The sequence below is a fragment of the Thermobia domestica genome, chromosome 1, assembly GCF_964235325.1.
Source record: "Thermobia domestica chromosome 1, izTheDome1.hap1.1, whole genome shotgun sequence".
In the NCBI taxonomy this organism is placed as follows: domain Eukaryota; kingdom Metazoa; phylum Arthropoda; class Insecta; order Zygentoma; family Lepismatidae; genus Thermobia; species Thermobia domestica.
The window spans coordinates 74,836,719-74,858,575 of record NC_137454.1 but is presented as its reverse complement, the minus strand read 5'-3'; the positions used below and the strand labels follow the sequence as shown (position 1 = coordinate 74,858,575).

Sequence of the window (21,857 nt, the reverse complement as noted above, 5' to 3'; positions counted from 1 at the left end):
GTAAAGAATATTCCAAATGAAAACACATTTCTCATATCAAAATATCTCAATTATACAAGCCATAGAGTATCTTAGTGAATTCAACAAAATCAAAAACAGGCAAAAAAGAGAGAGATTTGAGGTGAAAATCATTAAAATAAATTTCTTTGATTAGTTCTGGGCATGATCTTCTGATACGTGTGCCGGATTCCCATTCGGCAGATTAGGCTTTGAAACTTATCCACTTGAATTCTTTTTACGTTGGTTTGCCACTTGGAAAAACTTAGAAAAAAAACTGTAGGAAACTCTTTATGCATGCGAGATACCGTCAAATAATAACATCAAACAAAGAACGTTGTAGTAATATTTTTGCCACGTAATATATATGCAATTTATAAATATGCATATTTTAGTTTCATGAAAACTATTATAATATATATTTCTTGGAAGAAACTTTATTGTTGCTAAAATGTTGTTTATTCTATCCCCATGACATTTCCTTGTTTATCCACATCTCACATTCTGTCATAATGATTGTGTAAGATACAGAAAATATTCTACAGGAAAAATACCATAGAAATATCCGTAATCAACATGTTAAATCAGGTGATTAAGAAGAAGTTTTTCAGTGTCTTAATTTATGTTTACACGTCTAAATGCATATTGCTTCGAGCATATAAATACTGTTTTCTGGGGGAAATTTATATTCCAGTTTTTCTTTGAACATAAGAGACATCGTCACAACCATGAAATTATATCTGGTAAGTATTGTTTGAAAATCTTTGTAAACAATTTACTGAATTTTGTATTAACTATTTGACCCGCTAAGAGTTTCTTCCCCAGACTCTCATGTTTGCTCGACCTACAGCCTTGCACATCATAGTTCAGCCTTTACTTCTTAATGCTATACTTGTTCACTAGCATTTTATTTCTACAGCAGCATTTATTTTGTTATCCATGAGAAAAAAGGGATCAAAACAAAAGTTGTAAATCGAGACAAACGAAGATTCTTATGAGGATTAGGAAACACTTTAATTTAACCTTTTGGCATCAATATTAGGAAAATACATGGGGCCGACTTTTAGAAATCCAAAAAGAACAACCAAAACACAGATTTTGGTGACGATTTTCCTGTTTAGCAGTTTCAAAACCCTACGAGTATACCGAGTTATGATCTTTTATTCGGGGCACCAAACTAAAAATTGTTCACGTTTGGCAATTTTTCTGTGGATTAGTTTTAGGAGACTACAAATATGAAAATTCTCATCATTATAGTCATACTGGAAGTGCTTAATGATCACGGGATGTAGATGATGTTCCATTAAATAACATGAGGAAGATTTTTCAGTTCTTCATAAAACTTCTCTAAAGTTGATTTCTAGTGATTTATTAGATAACACAATCAAAAATCAATAAGCTAAACAAATTTTAAGTTTTTATTCCAATTCCAATGTTCAAAATATGAGATTTAATGTTTAAAAGAACCCTCTTTTATATAACATGGGGAACTAATTCAACCCCGTTTTTAACTACTGAAAATATAAAAGATATACTTTTTCATAATTGTCTTATTGGTTTCTCAACTATAGCCAGTAACATGCTAAGTTTTAATTTCTATGTGAACCGTGAATACTTGTAACTTTATGTCAGTGATTCACTTGGTGTAGCTTCGTAGTTAAATTTTATTACGCTACATAAAGAACAATTTCTATGAGTAACGAAAGGCTATTACATGCCTACTAACTTCTTGGTGCAGGAGTCTGGAGCTTAAGCCGTCTAGTCAAAGATTTTAAGTTGCGAATCGAACTCATTACCTCCAGAATGCGAAGTCAAATTAGCTACTTTGCTCGGTAAATTAACGACATTATAATTTATTGTGTGTATAATGCAGTATTTCACTACCTACTGCGTGTGAGAAGAAAGAAAAAGCACGTATAATACATGAGTTAGAAAATTGTTGAAATAAACTGAAAATATCAGATCTGAAGCAATTGAAGGGGAAAAGTTTATAAATCTTTGTATTTATTTATTGATCTACTCCAGTTCAAAGAAATGTTTTTCGTCTCCAGGTTCAGTTGCAGTCTCCAGAGCATGCAATGAAAAACTAAAACTTTCCCTATTTCAGGGTTTGAACACACGAATATATGTTTAACAAATTATGCATCTAAACTGTGTAACGTAATAGCCCCAATAAATGAAAGAGGTTCGTATTTTTAAAATATAAATTTTGCACTTACACGATTATTAGCCTCACGAAAGAGAAAATCTAATATTCTGTTCCGAGTGGTGCTGGCACTCAGTGGCAATTAACGGATCTATGCCCAATGTTAACTGTGCCGTTCTGAATGCGAATCACTTTGGAATTGTATAGTTAAGGTGTATGTTAAGAAATAAAACTTCCCCTAATAAGTCTTGAAAATATAAATTAATAGAATGTATTAATATTTTGTACAATTGGAAAGGAAATTACATATCACCATCCCAGCTTAAACAAGGGCCATTTATTCTATTATGGCGGTTAACTTGGATAGGTAATTGTAGACTGAATATAAAATCTGTATTAAGTGCCAAAAATAGAAAAATTCGGTTTAATGCAAAAATATGGCCTGAGTGCCTAACACTACTGTGAAAAACTGGCTATTTACTATTCACTGTGGGACTACTTCAAGTAATCAGCAGAAAAATGCAAGTGCCTATATGTCCCATCACTTCTGAAGTAACATTTGGCCTTTTTACTCAATATTTTCCATTTGGCACTTCGCACGGATTTTATATTCAGCCTACAATTTCATTCGAGGCTCACTTCGTTTGAAAGAAATTTTTGTTCATTATCAATTCCACAGCAAAAGTCTGTTTCAGGGCTGCCCAAGTTTATCAACTGTCTTCGGTTTCTAGAATTATTGTGTGTAGGTTGCATTGCATTTGTCCAGGCGTTTGTGATCCCAGTAAAAGTGCTGAGCCTGTTCTTACAAAGTTATAGTTGCCAGGGAGATATAGTGATGTAGGTGGCTGTACATGACAAAGTTGCCTATGCTGATTAAGAGTGTTCATTTGTCTGGAGTTGGTGATACAGGAAATTTATAATTAAAGTAAAAACATAGTTTTCTACATCAAACAACATGCGCCTGCATGTCTCATTCTTACACTTACGATCTCAATGCATGCAGGAATTGTGGTTTTAAGCGATAGAGGACTGAAAGGAATAAATAGCGTATACTATACAATAGCCTTAGTTATGACTTTATATCAACTACCGTAGTTTGTAAATCTAATATTTCTGTTCTAGTTTTGATTATTCAAAACAGACAAATTTAAGTGTGAGTATAAGATAAAAATTCAGTAAGTTAAAAGAACGCTAATTAAGTCTTTGAACGTAGAAAACTAAATAAATCAGATAATGAAATATTATCGTTAAGTATGATGTAATTTTGCCTACAAAATTTACATTAGAATTGTTTACATAGGACATATTTTCGGTACAAAGATGAAACAAATCCCATATTTCTAATTAGTCTATATTGCAAATGCAATATGTGTAGTGTTAGTAGTATGTGACCCATCGTTAGAAAAATAGATAATTTCCAGTAGAATTTTATCAAGACGCACAGTACAATAATAAATATAAATGTATACAGTACAATAATAAAAATCAATAGATCCAGTACAATATTAAAAATCAATCTATCCAGTACAATATTAAAAATCGACGTATCCAGTACAATATTAAAAACCAATGTATCCAGTACAATAATATTAATAAATGGATTCAGTACAGTAATAAAAATCAATGTACACAGTACAATAATAAAAATCAATGGATCCAGTACCATAATAAAAGCAATGTATTGCAACAGAATATTAGCTGTTAGTTATTACTGGCAATAAATAACGCAATTTTCAGATCCATAAAAATTCGTTTTCCTGAATTTTCTCGAAAAAGTGAACACTAATATTTAACCTCAAGTAAGTCGTTTTCATCAGTTCAGTGTCATCTAAGAATTGATACGTATACATATTTTATCTTAAGTCAATATTTCAATAAAATAAAAATCAAAGTTTATCTCATTATTCAATTTGTATACTGTCATCTTGATAGTCTTGTAATTAAAAGTTGATGAGGTTATACTACAGAATCAGTTTTATCTTAATAGATGTAGGTTTTCGTCTACTACCAGCTTTTAGGCTTACAAAAATATTTGTTTTTTTATTCATTTTGTAAACTACGCATGACAATTTACAATCACACACTTCATAGTGTTCAGCTCCATAAGATGTTTCAATTGGTAACCATCCCATCTTTGGACATTTTCCCCTTATTCTCTAAGAAAAAATATAGCACTTCTGCTGTAAAATGCACCTGAAGTATTCTGTAAAATTGTCACACTGCATGTTTTTTTTTGTTTCATTTTAGATTCTGTTGTTGATTGCGGCTTTTGCTTTGAGCGTTTCTGAGGGTTGGACAACATACCAGGGTCTTCCAAGATTTGGCTATGGTGGATATGAAAGATTCAACTTATATCGAGGACGCTTTACTGCGATCAAAATAAAATAGTATACAAAAAAATATGTATGAATTAAATTGTCAATCAGCAACCAGGAATATCCGGAAAGCATTCAAGAAAAAATATACGAATTATTCAAGAAAATCATTTTCATTAATAAATGCATTAATAAAAAGATGAATAATTTAAAATAGTGAAAGTTCTTTTTCTTTCTAAATTAAATGCTTGTTTACAAGGGCTCGATTTCTCTGTAAATTTGTGAATAATTTCTCTGCATATATGAGAATTTTAAGACAAATTGCGTTCAAATTATGCTAAATATTGTATAAATACAATGTGGAGAGTCCCACATGAGCTTTGGAGGGCCCGGCTCCTCTGCCCCCCAGGATCGAATCCCTTGCTTGTTTATAACAAACGGGAAAGAATAAGTACTTTAAGGATATGAAAAGCAACAAGGAGGAGGATGCAAGCTTTAAGAGATATCTCCAAGTTGCTGCCGTATAACGTGGACTTTTAACTATCAGACCCAGAAGAAAGAGAACAGGTTGAACAAAGGAGGGGAGGGAACAAAGTAGGGTAATAGCAAAAAGCAAGTTTTGGTAGTATTTCACTAGTCATAATTGCACGAGTAGTGTATCTGAAAAACCATCAAACAGTAACTACGCCTTATTTGACTGTATTCACTAGGTTTGCAGCCTTCTCCTTGTTTATTCAGAATCTGTGAGTAGTTTATTCAGAATCTGATCAGCTAACTGTGACAATACAGACCATCCTGTTGTAAATGATTTATTATTACTTGAGGATAGTTGAAGTGGTTGTACGACGTGTGACATGTAGGTATGCTTTGATACGTAGTAACGAAAGAAGTCAATCAAAAGAGGAGAGGAAATACAGGGAGTATGTCAAAAAAAAGACTGATATATTTTCAAAGAAGAAAGATAATGATAGGACAAGAAATTTATTTAATTAATATATAAGTACACATCTGGCTGTTTTGCGATTTAGTCACCATGAACCTCCAGACATTTTTGGTAGCGTGGCACAAACTTCCGTATACCCTTTATGTTTAAAAAAAAAAAAAAAAAAAAAAAAAAAAACAGCTGCCTGAGAGTTCACCTAGTACAGAACTGATGTCGAGCAGTTCACTGTTGTCGAAGCAAGCCACTTTGTCAGGTGAAGAGAAAGAAAGAAATCGCTGGGAGCAAGGTCAGGGCTGTAAGGGGAATGATTGAATAGTTCCCACCGAAGACTTTCAATTGTCTCAACACGAGCGGGTATGTATGGGCGGGCGTTGTTATCGATCAGAAGAATTCCAGAGCGTAACATTCCACAGATTTTGAGTGGCACATAGCAGATTATTATTCAGTGTTTGGCGATACATATCTGTTACAATTGTTAACCCTACTTCCAAGAATTCCACAAGAATCACATCCTTTTGGTTCCAAAACTCGATTGCTATGATTTTGTAAACTGGAGGTGTTTGTTTGATTTTATTTCGCTTTAGGACAACCAGAGTGCTGCCATCGTATTGACTGCTGCTTCGATTCCCCAGTTGCGTACGATATCCAGGATTCATCCCCCGTCATTATGTAAGAAAAAAAGTAGTAATCTTCATCTTTCCCTCAGCAGGTCAAAATCAAGTGTAGTTATTCTTTACTCTTTGTGAGTTTCTGTCAGCATTTTTGGCCCCTACCTCGTACACAGTTTGTGTTAACCCAGCTTGTTAGTCCTAATTCGATGCACTGTTTTCGCAAATCCTTCTGGATATTGGCAAAATGTAAAGTATTGAAAATTGTTGTACACTTTAATATCAAATATTTGTGATCTATTTGTAGTGCTTAAATAAATAACTAAAAAATACACTCATTAATATTTCGTGTAAAGTATAAGATTCTCTATGAGACAAAAATCTTAAGAGTAGGGTACAGCGGGGTAATTTGAATAATTTCAGACATTTTCTCATATATCTCGGAAACTGTAATTGGTATTCAAATATAAAATTGTGAACAAAAACTTTGAACCTTACTATTACTTAACAATTTTTCTTAAGATAGTATCTGAGATACATCATTGTGAAATTTGGGTATTCAATTTCCCCGCCGAAATTTCGAAAAACGAGTGGGGTAATATGAATAGCCAACAAAATAAACAAGTCTTATAAAAATAATGTATAAACTATTTAATAGTTAGATTCCAATTTCTACGGTAGTTGAAATATGCTAATTTTGAATGAAAAGAAGTAGGCCTACATAAATTGTAAATATGCGTCACCTATAGCTATCTTTTTGAATGTAGGCCTACACTAAAAAAAATGTTCAGAACACTCTCTAAGGCAAAGAGCCGTAATTGGTTAATTCATCTTCCATCGGTCGTATTTAACGACAACGACAACAGATAAACTGTTTTCGACCTTCTGCACCGACACAGACTTTGTAGAACTGTGTCTTATAATGCTGGCAACGAATCCAGTCTCCCTTTCTAGCAGAACGTTCTGAATAGTAATTAAGAAGGCAAAAACAGCAATTCCTTGTATGATTTTCATTGCCTGCAGCCATCTTTAGACTTAGGTTTACATTTTCGTCAGTGGAAGGAGTAGAGGATATCAGTTTCTTTCGAGCATTCATTTGTTTTGTTTTTTTTTCTTGGCAGGTTCTGTATTAGCACTCTTCTTTCTTGTAGTGTTTTTGGATTTTGTTGCACCCGATGCTTGCGTCTTTCCTCAGAGGTGTTTTATTCTCATTGCCCGAATATTTTCAGAAGTTGAGTGGCATGATTTTCCTGCGACACGATGTCTCTTCTGTACACAAACTTTTTATGGGCTGGGAAGCACTTGTATGGGTTTATCTACAGGCTTCGTTGGGACAAAGTTTTGAGAGCCATGACCGGAAGAAGAAGGCGCGTTGTTAAGATCTTCTTCCCGAGAAGACTGCTCCTCAAAATGTATAATAAGGCAATACGTTTCCGAAGGGACGAATCGAAATTCTTCAATAGCTTATGGACTAAACGGGTAGATACCAGTACATGAAAACCCATTAACTGCCAGTCCAACAGAAGATGTCCACTACTAGGCTTCAGTGAACAAAATGCAGAACTGAGATTTACTAATCACTGACCTCGGGTTTTAGTGAATCCAGATAGTTGCCTCTTGGTGGTAATTGGCTTTAAGGGCCTTAAAAACAGAGCGATCGAGTGGTTATAATACGTATGTGTCTGGAGGTAGGTAAAGCATTTCGATGTCATGACTTTGGTAGAACTCTAAGGACAAAAGTTGTGAGTGAGATTTTGGGTTTTAAAGTCCGGATTTAGGCGTACGCCTTTGAATATTACTACAGGAGGTACAAAAGACCTTCTGGCATTGCAACATGCTATCACCGTTACATTTTCCCCTCGCTCAACAGATGTTAAACTTACCACCTCTTTTCTACCCTTTTCTGCAAAAATTTTAGGGGTCTGTTATTTAGAGGAAGATTACTTTCGTCCATGTTATAAATACGGTTACGATGGTTTATGGAGATCATACTCGTTCATTAATTTTCCCAGTAAGTCAAAATAAGAATTCGCAATTTCCTTGTTAGCACTAGAAGCTTTCACTTTTGACAAACAAACATAAAATAGTTGGCCTATAGTTCTAATTTCACTGCTATTCAAATTGCCCCGTTTTAAATTATCCAAATTGCCCCGCAGTCGACGAATATTCCATTCAGAACGTGGTATGAAAACTGCCGATTAGTTGACGCCAGTGTACAGTATATCAATGACCCACATGCTACTGATACGATTATAATCCAGAGCGGTTTCATTTTCTCCAGTTAATAATAAGGAAAGCTTAAGGAAACAACGTTGAAAATTATAACGACCTAAAAATACACACATTCGTACTTACCTTGCAGCAAACAAAAATCGTATAAACCTTCAGAACCGAAGGAATAGTTTGTATTTCTGAGAGCAACTTCTGCAAACCACCACCTACAAATCCACCACAGGTTCACTAACATGGCGAGCCGCGTTTCCACTCCAGCTGGCAAAATGCTTAACATTATTCAAATTCCCCGCCTATTCGAATTATCCCGCTGTACCCTATGCCTAAATAACGGAAAACGGCTTGAGACATAAAATTTGTGTGTGAAAGAAGTTGGAGAAAATATGCCAGGTTGAACGGAAAGAATATGTGGTAGTGCTGGAAATAGTAAGGAAGAAAATAGCGTATTAAAAGCAATTAGAAAGGAAAAAGTGAAGTGATTGAGATATTGTTTAATCTTATTACTTCCCTGTTTTATTTTGAGGGAAGCAATAAGAAGGAAGGAAAAGGAAGTAGAAGGCAAAACAGGGAGAGGGAGGAAATTACTCCAATTATGATCGGTACTGAAAGGGATAACTGTTATTCCAAGACGACAAATGGTTATCTAAAAACAGAAGAGAACGGAAGCTTCTCGATTTGCAGCAAGTGACTGCTAATATTGGTTTGTACCAAAGGACTGCTAAAATTGGCAGAATCGTTACAATGCCTATTCTTAAAAGCTTGAAACTTCGAAAGATAGTACCCTTGCAATACTAAAACTATTGAGAATTAACCAATACTTAATAGTACTGTAGATTACAATAAAATAAGGAAAAACCTTTTCTTGACAAGTTCATTTATTATGCAGAGAAGAATACAACTACTTTGTTTGTTTAACTTTTTTCTAAATATTCGATGTCTGAAATATTACGTAACTTAGCAATGATAAATATCCTGTTCACTGGAAAAGAACTTCCTTAGGAAGAACTTACCAATATTGGTAGCATCATTGCTGAGGAGCTGTGAAGAAACTAATTTACACCAAATTGTTCGACACACGTGAAGAATTTGATTTGCTATCGATATGAAGAAATACATGGTAAGGGTCATTTGCTTATTACTTGTGATGGTAGCTCTGCTCCTGTGCAAGAATTAAGAGAGTACTTTCGTTGGGTCCCAATTCGTAAAGGCACATACATTCCGGTGTTTCTTCATAGTTGATTGGGAATCACCTATATTAATAGGTACTAAACCTTTAGCATATAAAGCTAGAAATATGGATTTTGGGAATCTATGAGTTGACCAGCTACGTTACTACATGAAGGACGCTCATGATTCTTGATTAGTTGTTATGTCAGAGGTCAGAAAATGGTATAACACTTCTTCTGTAACTCATAGACTTTTATCACTACACTCTTCAGGGTATACAATACTGTACGATATGATTTATACTATAATAATTTTGAAGTAGCCTAATTAGACAATTCTTATGTGCATTATAGTGATATACGAATGGGTCTAAAACTTGCTTGGGCGAAGGGTGAAGATTTAGGAATTGATGTAAATATATAGGCTACAAGGCCGAATCCAGGATTTTCTGAGGCGGGAGGGGTGTACCAATAACTACCAAAATAACCAATCACACTGAAACTCTTGAAAGTGGCATGCAATATTCTTTAATCCTGACAACGCTGATACATAGAACGGGGGGAGGTATTTTGAAGACGGTCGTAAGTGATATGTAGGAAAAATGTACTTATCTCCTTCTAGCTTCGCTTTTCTTCCCTGTTTACAAATATTGTTTTGTTTGGTGAATCCTTTTCCTTCAACCTTCAGAAATCGACTTAAACTATTGCTTTTGCAAAGCTGTGCTTTCTCTTAAGCTCCAAACGGAAAAATAATGGTGGAAAGTTTTGCTATTTTCATTGTTAGCTTCTCATTTTAGATAGTGTATATTTACAACGAAGGGGGTGCACCTCCTAAATCTGGCCCTATATATATATATATATATATATATATATATATATATATAAGCGTGGGTGTGTATATGTATCCTCGGAGACCAGGGTTCGATTCCTAGTGAGAGATCATGTGATTCGAATCTCCAGTTAAGCTGTAGGTCCGTGTCTCATATAGTCTCGCTGCTGAGCGGGATGTTAAACTTCAAATTAACCACTAATATATATTAGAGAGCCCTAGTAAAAGCAAGGGTGTCTATTTTCTTCCGATTCAACAATTTATTATTCCCTTTCTTTAACAGATGGAGAGCTTTTGTTACACACTACTTACTTTTTGGCTATAACCAAAGTCGGATTGGACACACATTTAACCCTGCCAAAAAGTCATAAGTCATTTGACCATTGACAGAAACAATAGCTGCCCTTCCAAATACACAGTACCTCCAAAATACTCGCAATAACTAATTGGCCGTGTTCACGCGTACTGTTAGCTATCAAATTCGTTATCATAAACCTGGAACGGTCTTTTTAGATGGATTATAGCTTTTTATCGTTCTAAAATTGGGTTTCAAGAATAAAATGGAGTATGCGCATTTCACACAGATCTTGTTTCTTGTTCCCTCATAACTTCTGCTCCACAAGTATGAAAAGAATGCTACAAGCATTCAGCTGCAATGTTTATTGCAAGCATTCAAGCTGAGGGTTTCTCGGCTTCAACAACTTGCCCCCGCCTAGTGATTGCATGTTAAACTTGCGTTAAGATATGTTCTGTAGGAAGTAGGGTCTTAGTGCTGCCCCATCACATCTTTATTTTTCTTCTTTACAAACTTTTATGTAAGAAAGCAGCTGCATGCAGGAATTGGGGGTTGTTTCTGCCTAAACAGGAGCGGTGCCAGAACTTTTGAACGTTGTTTGAGGGTTTGAAGCAGAGATGGGCATTTTTGCTAACCCTCATACACGCTCACTCTCAATCGACTCCCTCACACTCACCCTCAGCCATCCTTACCTTCAATCGACTCCCTCACACTCACTCTCATCCACACTCACCCTCAGTCGACTCTCTCACACTTAACCTCAGCCACCATCACCTTCAATCGACTCCCTCACACTTACCCTTAGCACTCTCACTTTCAATCGACACTTTCACACACCCTCAGACACCCTTACCCTCAATCGACTCCCTCACACACCCTCAGCCACCCTTACCCTCAATCAACTCCCTCACACTCATCCTCAAACACCTTCACCCTCAGTCAACTCCCTCACATTTACCCTCAGCCACCCTCACCATCAATCGACTCCCTCACACTCACCCTCAACCACCCACACCCTCATCTACCAAAATGAGGGTGAGTGTGAATGCGGCCCTCTTAAGGGCAAATATGAGTGAGAGTCCCCATCTCTGGTTTGAAGGTTCTATAGGTTGTTTGAAACCTCTGTATAATTTATTTTTAAATTGGCTGGATTTTATTTTTTAAATATGTATCTCTGTCCAGTGCGGGAAGATTTATGTTCATTATGGTAGGGATAAGGTAGCATATGATCACAAAAAAAAACCAAATCGCATAATTCTTATATTTTCTTCCAAGGAGTAGGAAAGTTTATATCTCTTCATTGTTGCAATGGTAACGTATGTTTGGAGTAGACGTAAAATATTACCCGCTGTAATACATGTGAATGTTAGCAAGTTTGTACTTAACAATAGATTGAGAGCAGAACATTGTTGTATAAATTAATAGAAAAATGCTTTTGTCTTCTCATCCCATTGAAATAACACAAAAGAGTTATATTTTCCCCTAAGGTTGAGCGCGCTTCGTCACTGTACTAATATAATAAGTATTATAGGAGGTATATAGTTGCGCAACTCCAAAATTACTGTATAAACAACATCCTATCGTTTTGGATATTGTGAAAAGATCATGGTTAAGAAGAAGTAATATAATGCTAAAATTGTATAAGCTTGATCGTTTTCAAAAATATAGTGTGTCTAGCCATTCCGTATATGTTCGTTCTTTCGTAAGATAAATTAAACTGTAAAAAATACTAGGTGGGTATACGCTGTATACTCCGTTACATCTCTGCTAACAAGCGATGGTTTACTGAAGGAATGTTGAGGAAAGGAAAGAAGTGAAAATAAAGTAAGAAGGAAGAAGGCAAATTACGTACACTATTGTTTGTAAAAACGTGCTACAAAGAATGAAAATTGAGAATAGGTCCAAACTAACAGGAACAGTACAACTATGTATAACGTACAAAGAATCTGCAATCTCAGTGGAATGGTGCATACACACGTTTCCATTCAGCGCTACTGATTAGTACCGTGAAAGGGTGGTTTGTGCCGCACCCATGCAATACAATGCAAACAGGTAACGCGTAGGCACGCGCCATTAAGCTTCATCGACCTCAAAGGGAATAATATAACCAAACTTTTGATTTCAAGTGAGGCTGCTTTATCGAAATACGGAAAGGCGGCTTCTTGAATCGTGATCTTAGTCCCTGTAAAGGGCATGTCGCCACAACAATGATACATGTATAGAAGCAATGGACACAAGAGAGCATACGAAGCTATAATCTGGAGGTATATCACGCAATATGGTCACATCTGCAATGTGACATGGTATGATGGACATCATGTTCCCGTAGAACATTACATACGGTATTGCTGTGATGAGCCGTAGAACATTACTCACGGTATTAATTGGATACTGGAAGATTACAACGGATATGGATCTTCTGGGCACTATCGGCATCTCCTGAACACTAGGCTGGCGGCACTCATTACTTTGCATTGAATTTCATTGATTCAAAATCACAAATGCCTTAGGATACAATGGGCCCGTGAACACCTTTGCTGATGTACTGAGTGTCTGGTGGTTGTCTTAGGACCAGTCCTACTTCAACGTCTTAAAGTGATGGTCGTATACCAATTAAACGCTATCGTCATTAGTACAATCTGCCAATATACATTGATGAGAATCATGCCGGTCAATCGGCAGATGTAATAGAGTGAAGAGCCATTAGGTTAAACGTGCTGAAATAAGATGAAATGAAATTTCTAGTTTTACGTTCTACAGTTATGGAATTGAGACTAAAGAAGATGGATGAATAGTGAAAGGCAATAATTATGATGAAATTCGTGGATTGTGAATGTGAGAGGAAACAATAGAACCTTGAGAAAACACACGGAGGCAAGGTTGTCTACCAAAAGCTCTCTTGATCTTGGATTTAGCCAGGGACCTCTCAAATTAGAGATAAGTACACTACTACTAACCCATTGCGCCTCCCTCAGGTATTCTAGAACACGCTTTCTTGGCTATTACATAGAGAGCAATTCCATGAGTGAAGGCTACATCAGGGACGTTGCAGATGATGTTGTATAGAAATAGAAACCAACCAGATGTAACCATGCGCAGGTTGTTATACGTTAAATTCACCCATAGAAACTGTATTCTGCATTGGATGACAATTGTACAATTTTTAGTGCTCATTTGAACATTCTTTTTGCACTATGTGATCAAAAGTATCCGGACACCCCCCAAAACATAGTTTTTCATATTACGTGCATTGTGCTGCCACCTACTGCCAGGTACTCATTATCAGCGACCTCAGTAGTCATTAGACATCGTGAGAAATCAGAATGGAGCGCTCCACGGAACTCGCGGACTTCGAACATGATCAGGTGATTCGGTGTCACTTATGCCAGAAGTTTGTACACGAGATTTCCACACTCCTAAACACCCCTGGATCCACTGTGTCTGATGTGATAGTGAAATGGAAACGTAAAGGGACACATACAGCACAAAAGCGTACAGGCCGATCTCGTCTGTTGACTGACTGTAGGGATGCGCACGAGACAAGATTTGAGACTGTCTCGTCTCGAAAATGTGCTGTAAAAGTGATGTCTCGACTCGAAAAATATTTTTTTCTATTAGAAGAGCTGTGTCTTGACTCGAAATTGTCAGGAAAATTATGTCTCGACTCGTCTCGTGCGCATCCCTCACTGACTGAGAACACCGACAGTTGAAGAGGGTCGTAAAGTGTAATAGGCAGGCATCCATCCACACCATCACACAGGAATTCGAAACTGCATCTGCATCCACTCCAAGAACTATGACAGTTAGGCGTGAGGTGAGAAAACTTGGACTTCATGGTCGAGAGGCTGCTCATAAGCCACACATCACGCAGGCAAATGCCAAACGACGCCTCGCTTGGTGTAAGGAGCGTAAACATTGGACGATTGAACAGTGGAAAAACGTTGTGTGAAGTTATGAATCACGGTACACAATATGGCGATCCGATGGCAGGGTGTGGGTATGGCGAATGCCCGGTGAACGTCATCTGTCAGCGTGTGTAGTGCCAACAGTAAAATTCGGAAGTGGTGGTGTTCTGGTGTGGTCCTGTTGGAGGGGGCTTGCACCCCTTGTTGTTTTGCGTGGCACTGGCCTATATTGATGTTTTAAGCATCTTCTTGCTTCCCACTGTTGGAGAGCAATTCGGGGATGGCGATTGCATTTTTGAACATAATCGAGTACCTGTTCATACTGCACTGCCTGTGGCAGAGTGGTTACACGACCATAACATCCCTGTAATGGACTGGCCTGCACAGAGTCCTGACTTAAATCCTATAGAACACCTTTGGGATGTTTTGGAACTCCGACTTCGTGCCAGGCCTCACCGACCTACATCGATACCTCTCCTCAGTTCAGCAGTCCGTGAAGAATGGGCTGCCATTCCCCAAGAAACCTTCCATCACCTGATTGAAAGTATGCTTGCGAGAGTGGAAGCTGTCATCAAGGCTAAGTATGGGCCAACACCATATTGAATTCCAGCAGTACCGATGGAGGGCGCCACGAACTTGTAAGTCATTTTCAGTCAGGTGTCCGGATACTTTTGATCACATAGTGTATCTATCGGCTTAGAGTACCTCGGTAGAAAGTGAATATAGTAGTAAGCATGAAAGTAAAAAAGTCTTACACAGAAATGATAGCACGGCTGATTAACAATTATATACGAATAGGACAGACTTTCTGCATTCTGAAAATGCAAGTATGGTTCATACCGTGTCTCAAGTAACGTGCACAGAAATAAATGAATCATACAAGGTAAATCATTCACTTCATCCCACACGTAGGGGTGAAGTGAATATCCATATGGGGTGAAGTAGTTAGAAGAAGTATCCTTGATATAATGTAAATAACAAGATATAAACTGCTAAATAATGAATATACAGCTAACGAAGAACACTACATGATGTAAAGGTACTCCTGGAAAGGTACTGTTTGCAGAGGTACAGTACATAAGCTATTGTTGTAAAATTGCTTAAGAAGCAAATAGGCATAGCAACCCGAGATCGTGTCCAAGGGGGGATTGAGTTGTTTGATTTTACAAGAAAGAGCACAATATTTGAGTTCCCAATAGGTCTTGAACCCATGTTTTTCCTATAGAGACCGTGGTTTTGAGGCAGACAAGAAATAGTTAGATGTAAATATGTTCTTTGGTCCATATTGTATACATGGAATGATTAATGGTGTATGGAGTGATTAACATGACTATCCACATCACCCCAAAATTTGTTAGTCACTTCACCCTATCTTGTCGTCTGTTCTCAAAACATGTTTTGTATCTTTGTGTCCGCAATATATTGAAGCATATACATGCACTCCTAATAATCGCTTCATGCTGCTGTGGAAGTATTGGGTACAATACGATTATTTCGGGAAGGAATTGCCTTAGTTTTTTGCTGTTCCATATTAAAATAGCAAGAAAAAAGGCTACAAATCTACTCCACTTCCCTGCTGTCCGTGCTCGCTGCATTCAATAGTTTGCTTCTTTCCTCGGTACACTGTCTTCTTCGTCAGCTCCAGACACAATGCTGCACAAACAGGAGCTTTGCAAGGTCAGCGCCGATCATGCTTTGTTGCTACATATCATTAAACTTAACTCTATTCACTTCACCCCTATAGTCACTTCCCCCCGAATTACTCTATGTTTTTATTTTTCCTTCATGTAGTCAGTGAATGGCTTATCTACTGAGAAAAGAAGTGCAAAGACAAGAATGGAGGCAGTGTGCCGAATTTTTGGAGCGCCAAAAAGACTGAATTGCTTAACCTTACCAATATATCGTCCCTCTCGAGACAAAGGGGCGTATCTCATTTTTTCAACTTTTTCAGGAGACAAGTTTAAACATGTTATCATAAGTTTATTTTATCGGGTTCAGTCAAAATTTAATTTGACCTGACACAAAGGATATCAAATTAAATTTTAAAAGAAGACAAAAGAATAAATAATGAGAAAAGGTTTAAAGTTGTCTTCTGGAAAAGTTGAGAAAATGAGATACGCCCTTTTGTCTCGAGAGGGACGATATGAGGACATGATATGTTAAGTTTGGCTTCTTAACTTTTGTGATCTAAATGTTGAAGAGCCAAGTGTTACGGAATTTCTAGTACAGTAGCACCGAAAATTGACAAAATTGGAGAAAAATTCATGATTAAAAATAATCTAATAATAAAGAGTTTGTTTGTGTGCGGCCTGGGGACCAGACGAGTGGATCGAGAGTTACCAAATTTTGGTCACTGGTACATTTTTCGAGGCCCCAGATCAGGACGAAGCCCTTTTTTTTCTAAATTCGAACCAGAAGTGTCTCAGGAGGGGGCGTTTATCAGGACATGTATAAGTAGTAGAAAATGATGGATATTAGTGTCGAATTCAAAGTTTTCACGGTCGCTGACACTCCGATCGCATTCATCCCACTTGGCTGCGGGCCGAAGATCACCGGGGGGAAACCGAGACGTAAAAATCCAAAGTGACCGATATTTGTGTCAAATTCATAATTTTCGGGGTCGCTGAGATCAATGGTGAAACTCCAATCGCATCCACCCCATTCTGCTGCAGGCGGGGGTCACCGGGGGATGCCGATACATGTAAAAATAATCCAAAATGACCGATATTAGTGTCAAATCCATAGCTTTCTGGGTGGCTGAGCTCAACGGTGAAACTCAAGATGGTATTTACTTTGAAATTTAGCCCAAACCAGCTGAAGAACGAGGGCCATAATAGAGGGATCATCGAGACACGTAAAACTAATCCAAAATGACCGATATTAGTGTCAAATCCATAGTTATCGGGGTCGCTGAGATGAATGGTGATACTTCCATAGCCTAGGCGTTGACTTCCAAATACAACCCCCATCGGCTGGGAGCCAGATGTGTTTTTCTTCCTCAAAATTCGAACCAGGGGATCTTGGGGGGCGCTTACAGGGATATGTAAAAGTAGTAGAAAATGACCGATATTTTTTTCGTGTTCAGTTTGTTTACATTGATATTTTATTTGACCCATGCGAAAAATGGATATATTCAGCTAGTATAAAATAATCTTAAAAGGATGCGTTAGTTGTACAGAAACATAAAATCAAACATAAAATCGAAGACCAAGCTTTTCATAGTTCCGTAAATGTCTTCAAAAGTAAAGCAAAGATCCTATTTGACATTAATACTTCTAAATGCAAAGATCTCAAGTGTACTTGTAAAATTGATAGGTCCCAGTAGTTAAGCTACACATTGTTATTGATCAAAGGGCAGAGATAAAGGTGATTGTGGCAGGTTTGATAATTGTACTACAAGAAGATACAAGAAATGAAGAGGAGAAGAGGAAGGGTAATAGTAATAATATTACTCAACCGGAAGCTTGGCCAGATGTGGAAACTATTTTATGTCTTCGTCTTTCCCATCTAAACTTAATTAGAAGTGTCTGACTTTGTGCTTGAATTTAAAGAATAGACGACACGGAAGCAAAAACTTAAGTCAGAGAGATTCAATGTCACATGGGAAATGCGCATTACATTACTTGTTTGCAAATGCATGCGAATCGATAGAAGTGTCTTCCAGGGATACAACTAAAATTTCAAGTTCTATATTATAAGACTCACCTGGTTACTAGATAAGATACAACGAAAGTGATTGACAAAAGTAAAGTGAGTGCGAACAAAGAGACAGAGAAAGCGTTGTGAAGTTGATGGTATTGGAAGCATAAAAACGCTCTCATATTTTAGACCATTAAATATAGAACTATTAAATAAGTAAAGATGGGAAGAACATTTCACAGGCAGATTTGTTCATCAAATTAAACTATTTTCGGATACATCTGTCGATATTTAATTAAGTATTAAGGACTACTTGAAGGATATTAATATGATAACTGAAAATATAATACTTGTTGGTTTTAATGAGATAGTAGTAAACAAATTACCAAAAGGAGGAATCATTCGATTAATAGAAGAAGACATTAGAAAACTGTTATGCGTTATATTTGCTAGATGCATGCCAACAAGTTTCTTTCCTTCACTTGCTGCAATATTTGGATGAGCACACGTCAGCACTTTACTCATTTTCGGATTCTGTCGGCGACCAGTTTGACTTATGCCAGAAGCTGTCGACAGTCAAATTCTTAAGAGTTCGGTTTCACGGAGAACTACCGATTACAGGTAAAACATATCTCGTACATATTAACCATACTAGGTAGAGACACTTTGAGCTACTAAATGAGGTGGGTTTAGCTCAAAGCTGGTCGAGCAAGAAATTGATGGAAGAAAGAAATTGAGAAAATTTGCAAAAAATAAAGATTTGGTTGCAACATCAGACTGCGATAATTAAAGATGAGGCCAAGTTTAAAGATGTTGGTGCTGGTGAAACTCAACATACAACTACCTACGCGTAGTTAACTCTGGGTTCCCTCTATTTAGAGACAAGTGAAGAACATGATAACCAAAATCATACAGAGGTTTATGATTCTGTAATGAAGGTAAATAATTTCTTAAACTCAATATTTCCTCTTACAAATCCGTTTGGGTGAAACTCGAGGGTTAACATGGCAATTTATTTGAAACTGTACTTTAATAAAAGATTTAAAACCAGAAAGCAAACACTTTAGTGTATTTCTTACGGTTATAATTCCTCCTTTAACGAAAATATAAAACAAATATATTCCAAAAGCTTAAAAGGGGCTTATTACGTGTGGGTGCCGAGAATGGCACCAATGATACCTCAAGATGTTCTCCGATTTGAGTAAAATTTAGCACGTTTGCTGCATTCTTCCCTTAAGCAATTTTTCTATTCTATGGTGCTTTCAATATCTAAAAGAAAAAGTTTGGAAGCGCCATTTTCGATCTACCATATCACATAATTATTTTTTCTGAAAAGCATTGTATCTAAGGGTGGTTGATAATTTATTGCGTGAGTCCATCTGCCTAAGCTAAGGACAAACTTTAAAACAACACACTTACAGCATGAATGCTTATATAAATAAAGAATCATTTTATAACATCATTTTTAATATAAATTAAATGACAGATAAGTAAATACTCAAACTAATAGCAAACATTTTGCTTATCTTGGGATCACCATATTCACTTATTTTGAACAGACCAAGTAAACTCTTAGAAACAGTAAATGTACTCATTTATGTTCACTGAAGTGTAGTTAACTGAAGTTTCTAAATACAAGAATATTAATACTAAACAATAGCATTAGAAGTGATAAAATAAACCGAAAATGATTTTATGTTTTCTTTTTCTACAGGTAATTACATATATTATCATTTTAAAATACTTCACCTCAGCCAGGGTAATCTTGTTAAGTGAGAGTCCTAGGGAAGACAGTGAAGGAGAAATAAGGACTGGCCTTAGACATAGTGTGCATCCAAGAGACCTTGGATTTGGTTATGGTTTCAATTCTGGACTTGGTGGACTTTCTCTTGGAGGAACAGTCAACGCTAGAAGAGCTATTGGCAGTGGAGTGGCAAGGAAAGGAAGTATAGGAACTTCAGGAAACTTTGGATTAGCCTATAATGGAGGCTTTGGAACGGGCGCAGGACTTAGTGCTAGGAACAATGCAAGAACTTCAACTGACTTTGAAATTGGTGAAGGAACAAATGTCGGTGAATTGGGAGCTATCGGAGTAAGATACAACGTAGGATTTGGAGCTAGTGCAAGGCATAATATAGAAGGAGCTTCTGGTGATTTAATTGAAAGATCTCAAATCGGTGGTACAACTGGTAGTGCTAAACTTGGAATTGGTGCTGGGTACAATGTCCAAGGAGGAGCAAGTAGTAGTTTAAACAGGGAATTTCAAACCAGTGGAGTAGTTAATATAGACGAAACTAGAGTTGCTGGGTTAGAAGTTAGTTCTGAGTATAATGTGAATGGAAGAACAAGCGACAGCTTAAAGGGGCAATTTCGGCCGCATGAAGAAGTTAATGTAGATGCAACAAGAACTTCTAAATTAGATGGGCTTAATGTTGAAGGAGGAACACATCCTGGTTTAAATGGAGGATTGGAGATCCATAGAAGTATTAACATTGGTGGAGCAGGAATTACTGGAGTAAGGTCAGATATTGAGTACAATGTCCAACGGTCAGCAAGTAGTAGTTTAAATAACGGTTTAAAGGGTAATGAAAATTTACACGGAATGGGAACAGGGAGCACTGGCTTAGGAGCTGGTACAGGGCTTAATTCTAATGGGGGAACGCATGGTAGTTTAAACGGAGGATTAGATGTCCATGGAGGAGTTAATACAGGTGGAACAGGTATAACTGCTCGTTTAGGAGCTAGTAATGGATACAATGCCCAAGGATCGTCAAGTAGTATTTTAAATGGAGGATTGCAAACTAATGGAAATTTACACATAGAGGGAACAGGGAGATCTGACTTACTAGCCAGCACAGAACTTAATACTAAGGGAGGATCCCATGGTAGTTTAAATGGTGGATTAGAGGCCCATGGAGGAATTAACACAGGTGAAACAGGTATTGCTCGTTTAGGAGTAGGTACTGGGTACAATATCCAAGGGACAACAAGTGAAAGTTTAAGTGGAGGATTACAGGCAAGTGGAAACTTACATTTAGGGGAAAAAGGGAGCACTGGCTTAGGAGCCAGTACAGGGCTTAATTCTAATGGGGGAACACATGGTAGTTTAAACGAAGGATTAGATGTCCATGGAAGAGTTAAAACAGTTGGAACAGGTATAACTTCTCATTTAGGAGCTAGTGCTGGGTATAATGTCCAAGGGACATCAAACGGCAGTTTAAATGGACGGTTACAGACTAATGGAAACTTACATGTGGAGGGAACAGAGAGACCTGGCTTAGGATCCAGTACAGAGCTTAATACAAAGGGAGAATACCATCGTAGTTTAAATGGTGGATTAGAGGCCCATGGAGGAGTTAACACAGGTGGAACAGGTATTACTCGTTTAGGAGTAGGTACTGGATACAATATTCAAGGGGCAACAAGTGGCAGTTTAAATGGAGGATTACAGACTAGTGGAAATTTACATGTAGGGAGAAAGGAAGCACTGGCTTAGGAACTAATACAGGGTTTAATTCTAATGGGGAAGCACGAGGTAGTTTGAATGGAGAGTTGGATGTCCATGGAGGAGTCAAAACAGATGGTACAGATATTACTCGTTTAGGAGCTGGTACTGGATATAATGTACAAGGGACAAGTGGAAGTTTTAATAGAGGACTGCAGGCCAATGGAAATGTGCTTATAGGAGGGACAGGAAGCTCTAGCTTAGGAGCCAGTACAGGGTTCAGTGCTAAGGAGGGAGCCCATTGTAGTTTAAGTGGAGTAATAGAGGCTCACAGAGG

The 21,857-nt window shown here is 37.2% G+C and overlaps 1 protein-coding gene and 1 long non-coding RNA gene across 2 annotated transcripts; both read left to right on the top strand.

Moving 5' to 3' along the window:
- The first annotated feature begins 307 nt into the window (after nt 1-307).
- On the top strand, nt 308-4,674 carry LOC145666202 (uncharacterized). Its single transcript, XR_014127703.1, has 2 exons — nt 308-740; nt 4,391-4,674. It is a non-coding gene; the product is annotated as an uncharacterized LOC145666202 (long non-coding RNA).
- Nucleotides 4,675-13,854: 9,180 nt separating this feature from the next.
- LOC145686505 (uncharacterized) lies at nt 13,855-21,624 on the top strand. The gene is made up of 2 exons (XM_081759930.1): nt 13,855-13,896; nt 19,790-21,624. Exons 1-2 carry the CDS (start codon nt 13,855-13,857, stop codon nt 21,569-21,571), a joined length of 1,824 nt encoding a protein of 607 aa, XP_081616056.1. The 3' UTR covers nt 21,572-21,624.
- The last annotated feature ends 233 nt before the right edge of the window (nt 21,625-21,857 follow it).

Excerpts from the sequence above, each read along its gene's own strand:
- LOC145686505 (XM_081759930.1), top strand. The coding sequence starts at position 13,855 with ATGGAGCGCTCCACGGAACTCGCGGACTTCGAACATGATCAG. Across the intron at positions 13,897-19,789 it reads CGGACTTCGAACATGATCAG|GTAATTACATATATTATCAT; the intron begins GTGATTCGGTGT and ends CTTTTTCTACAG.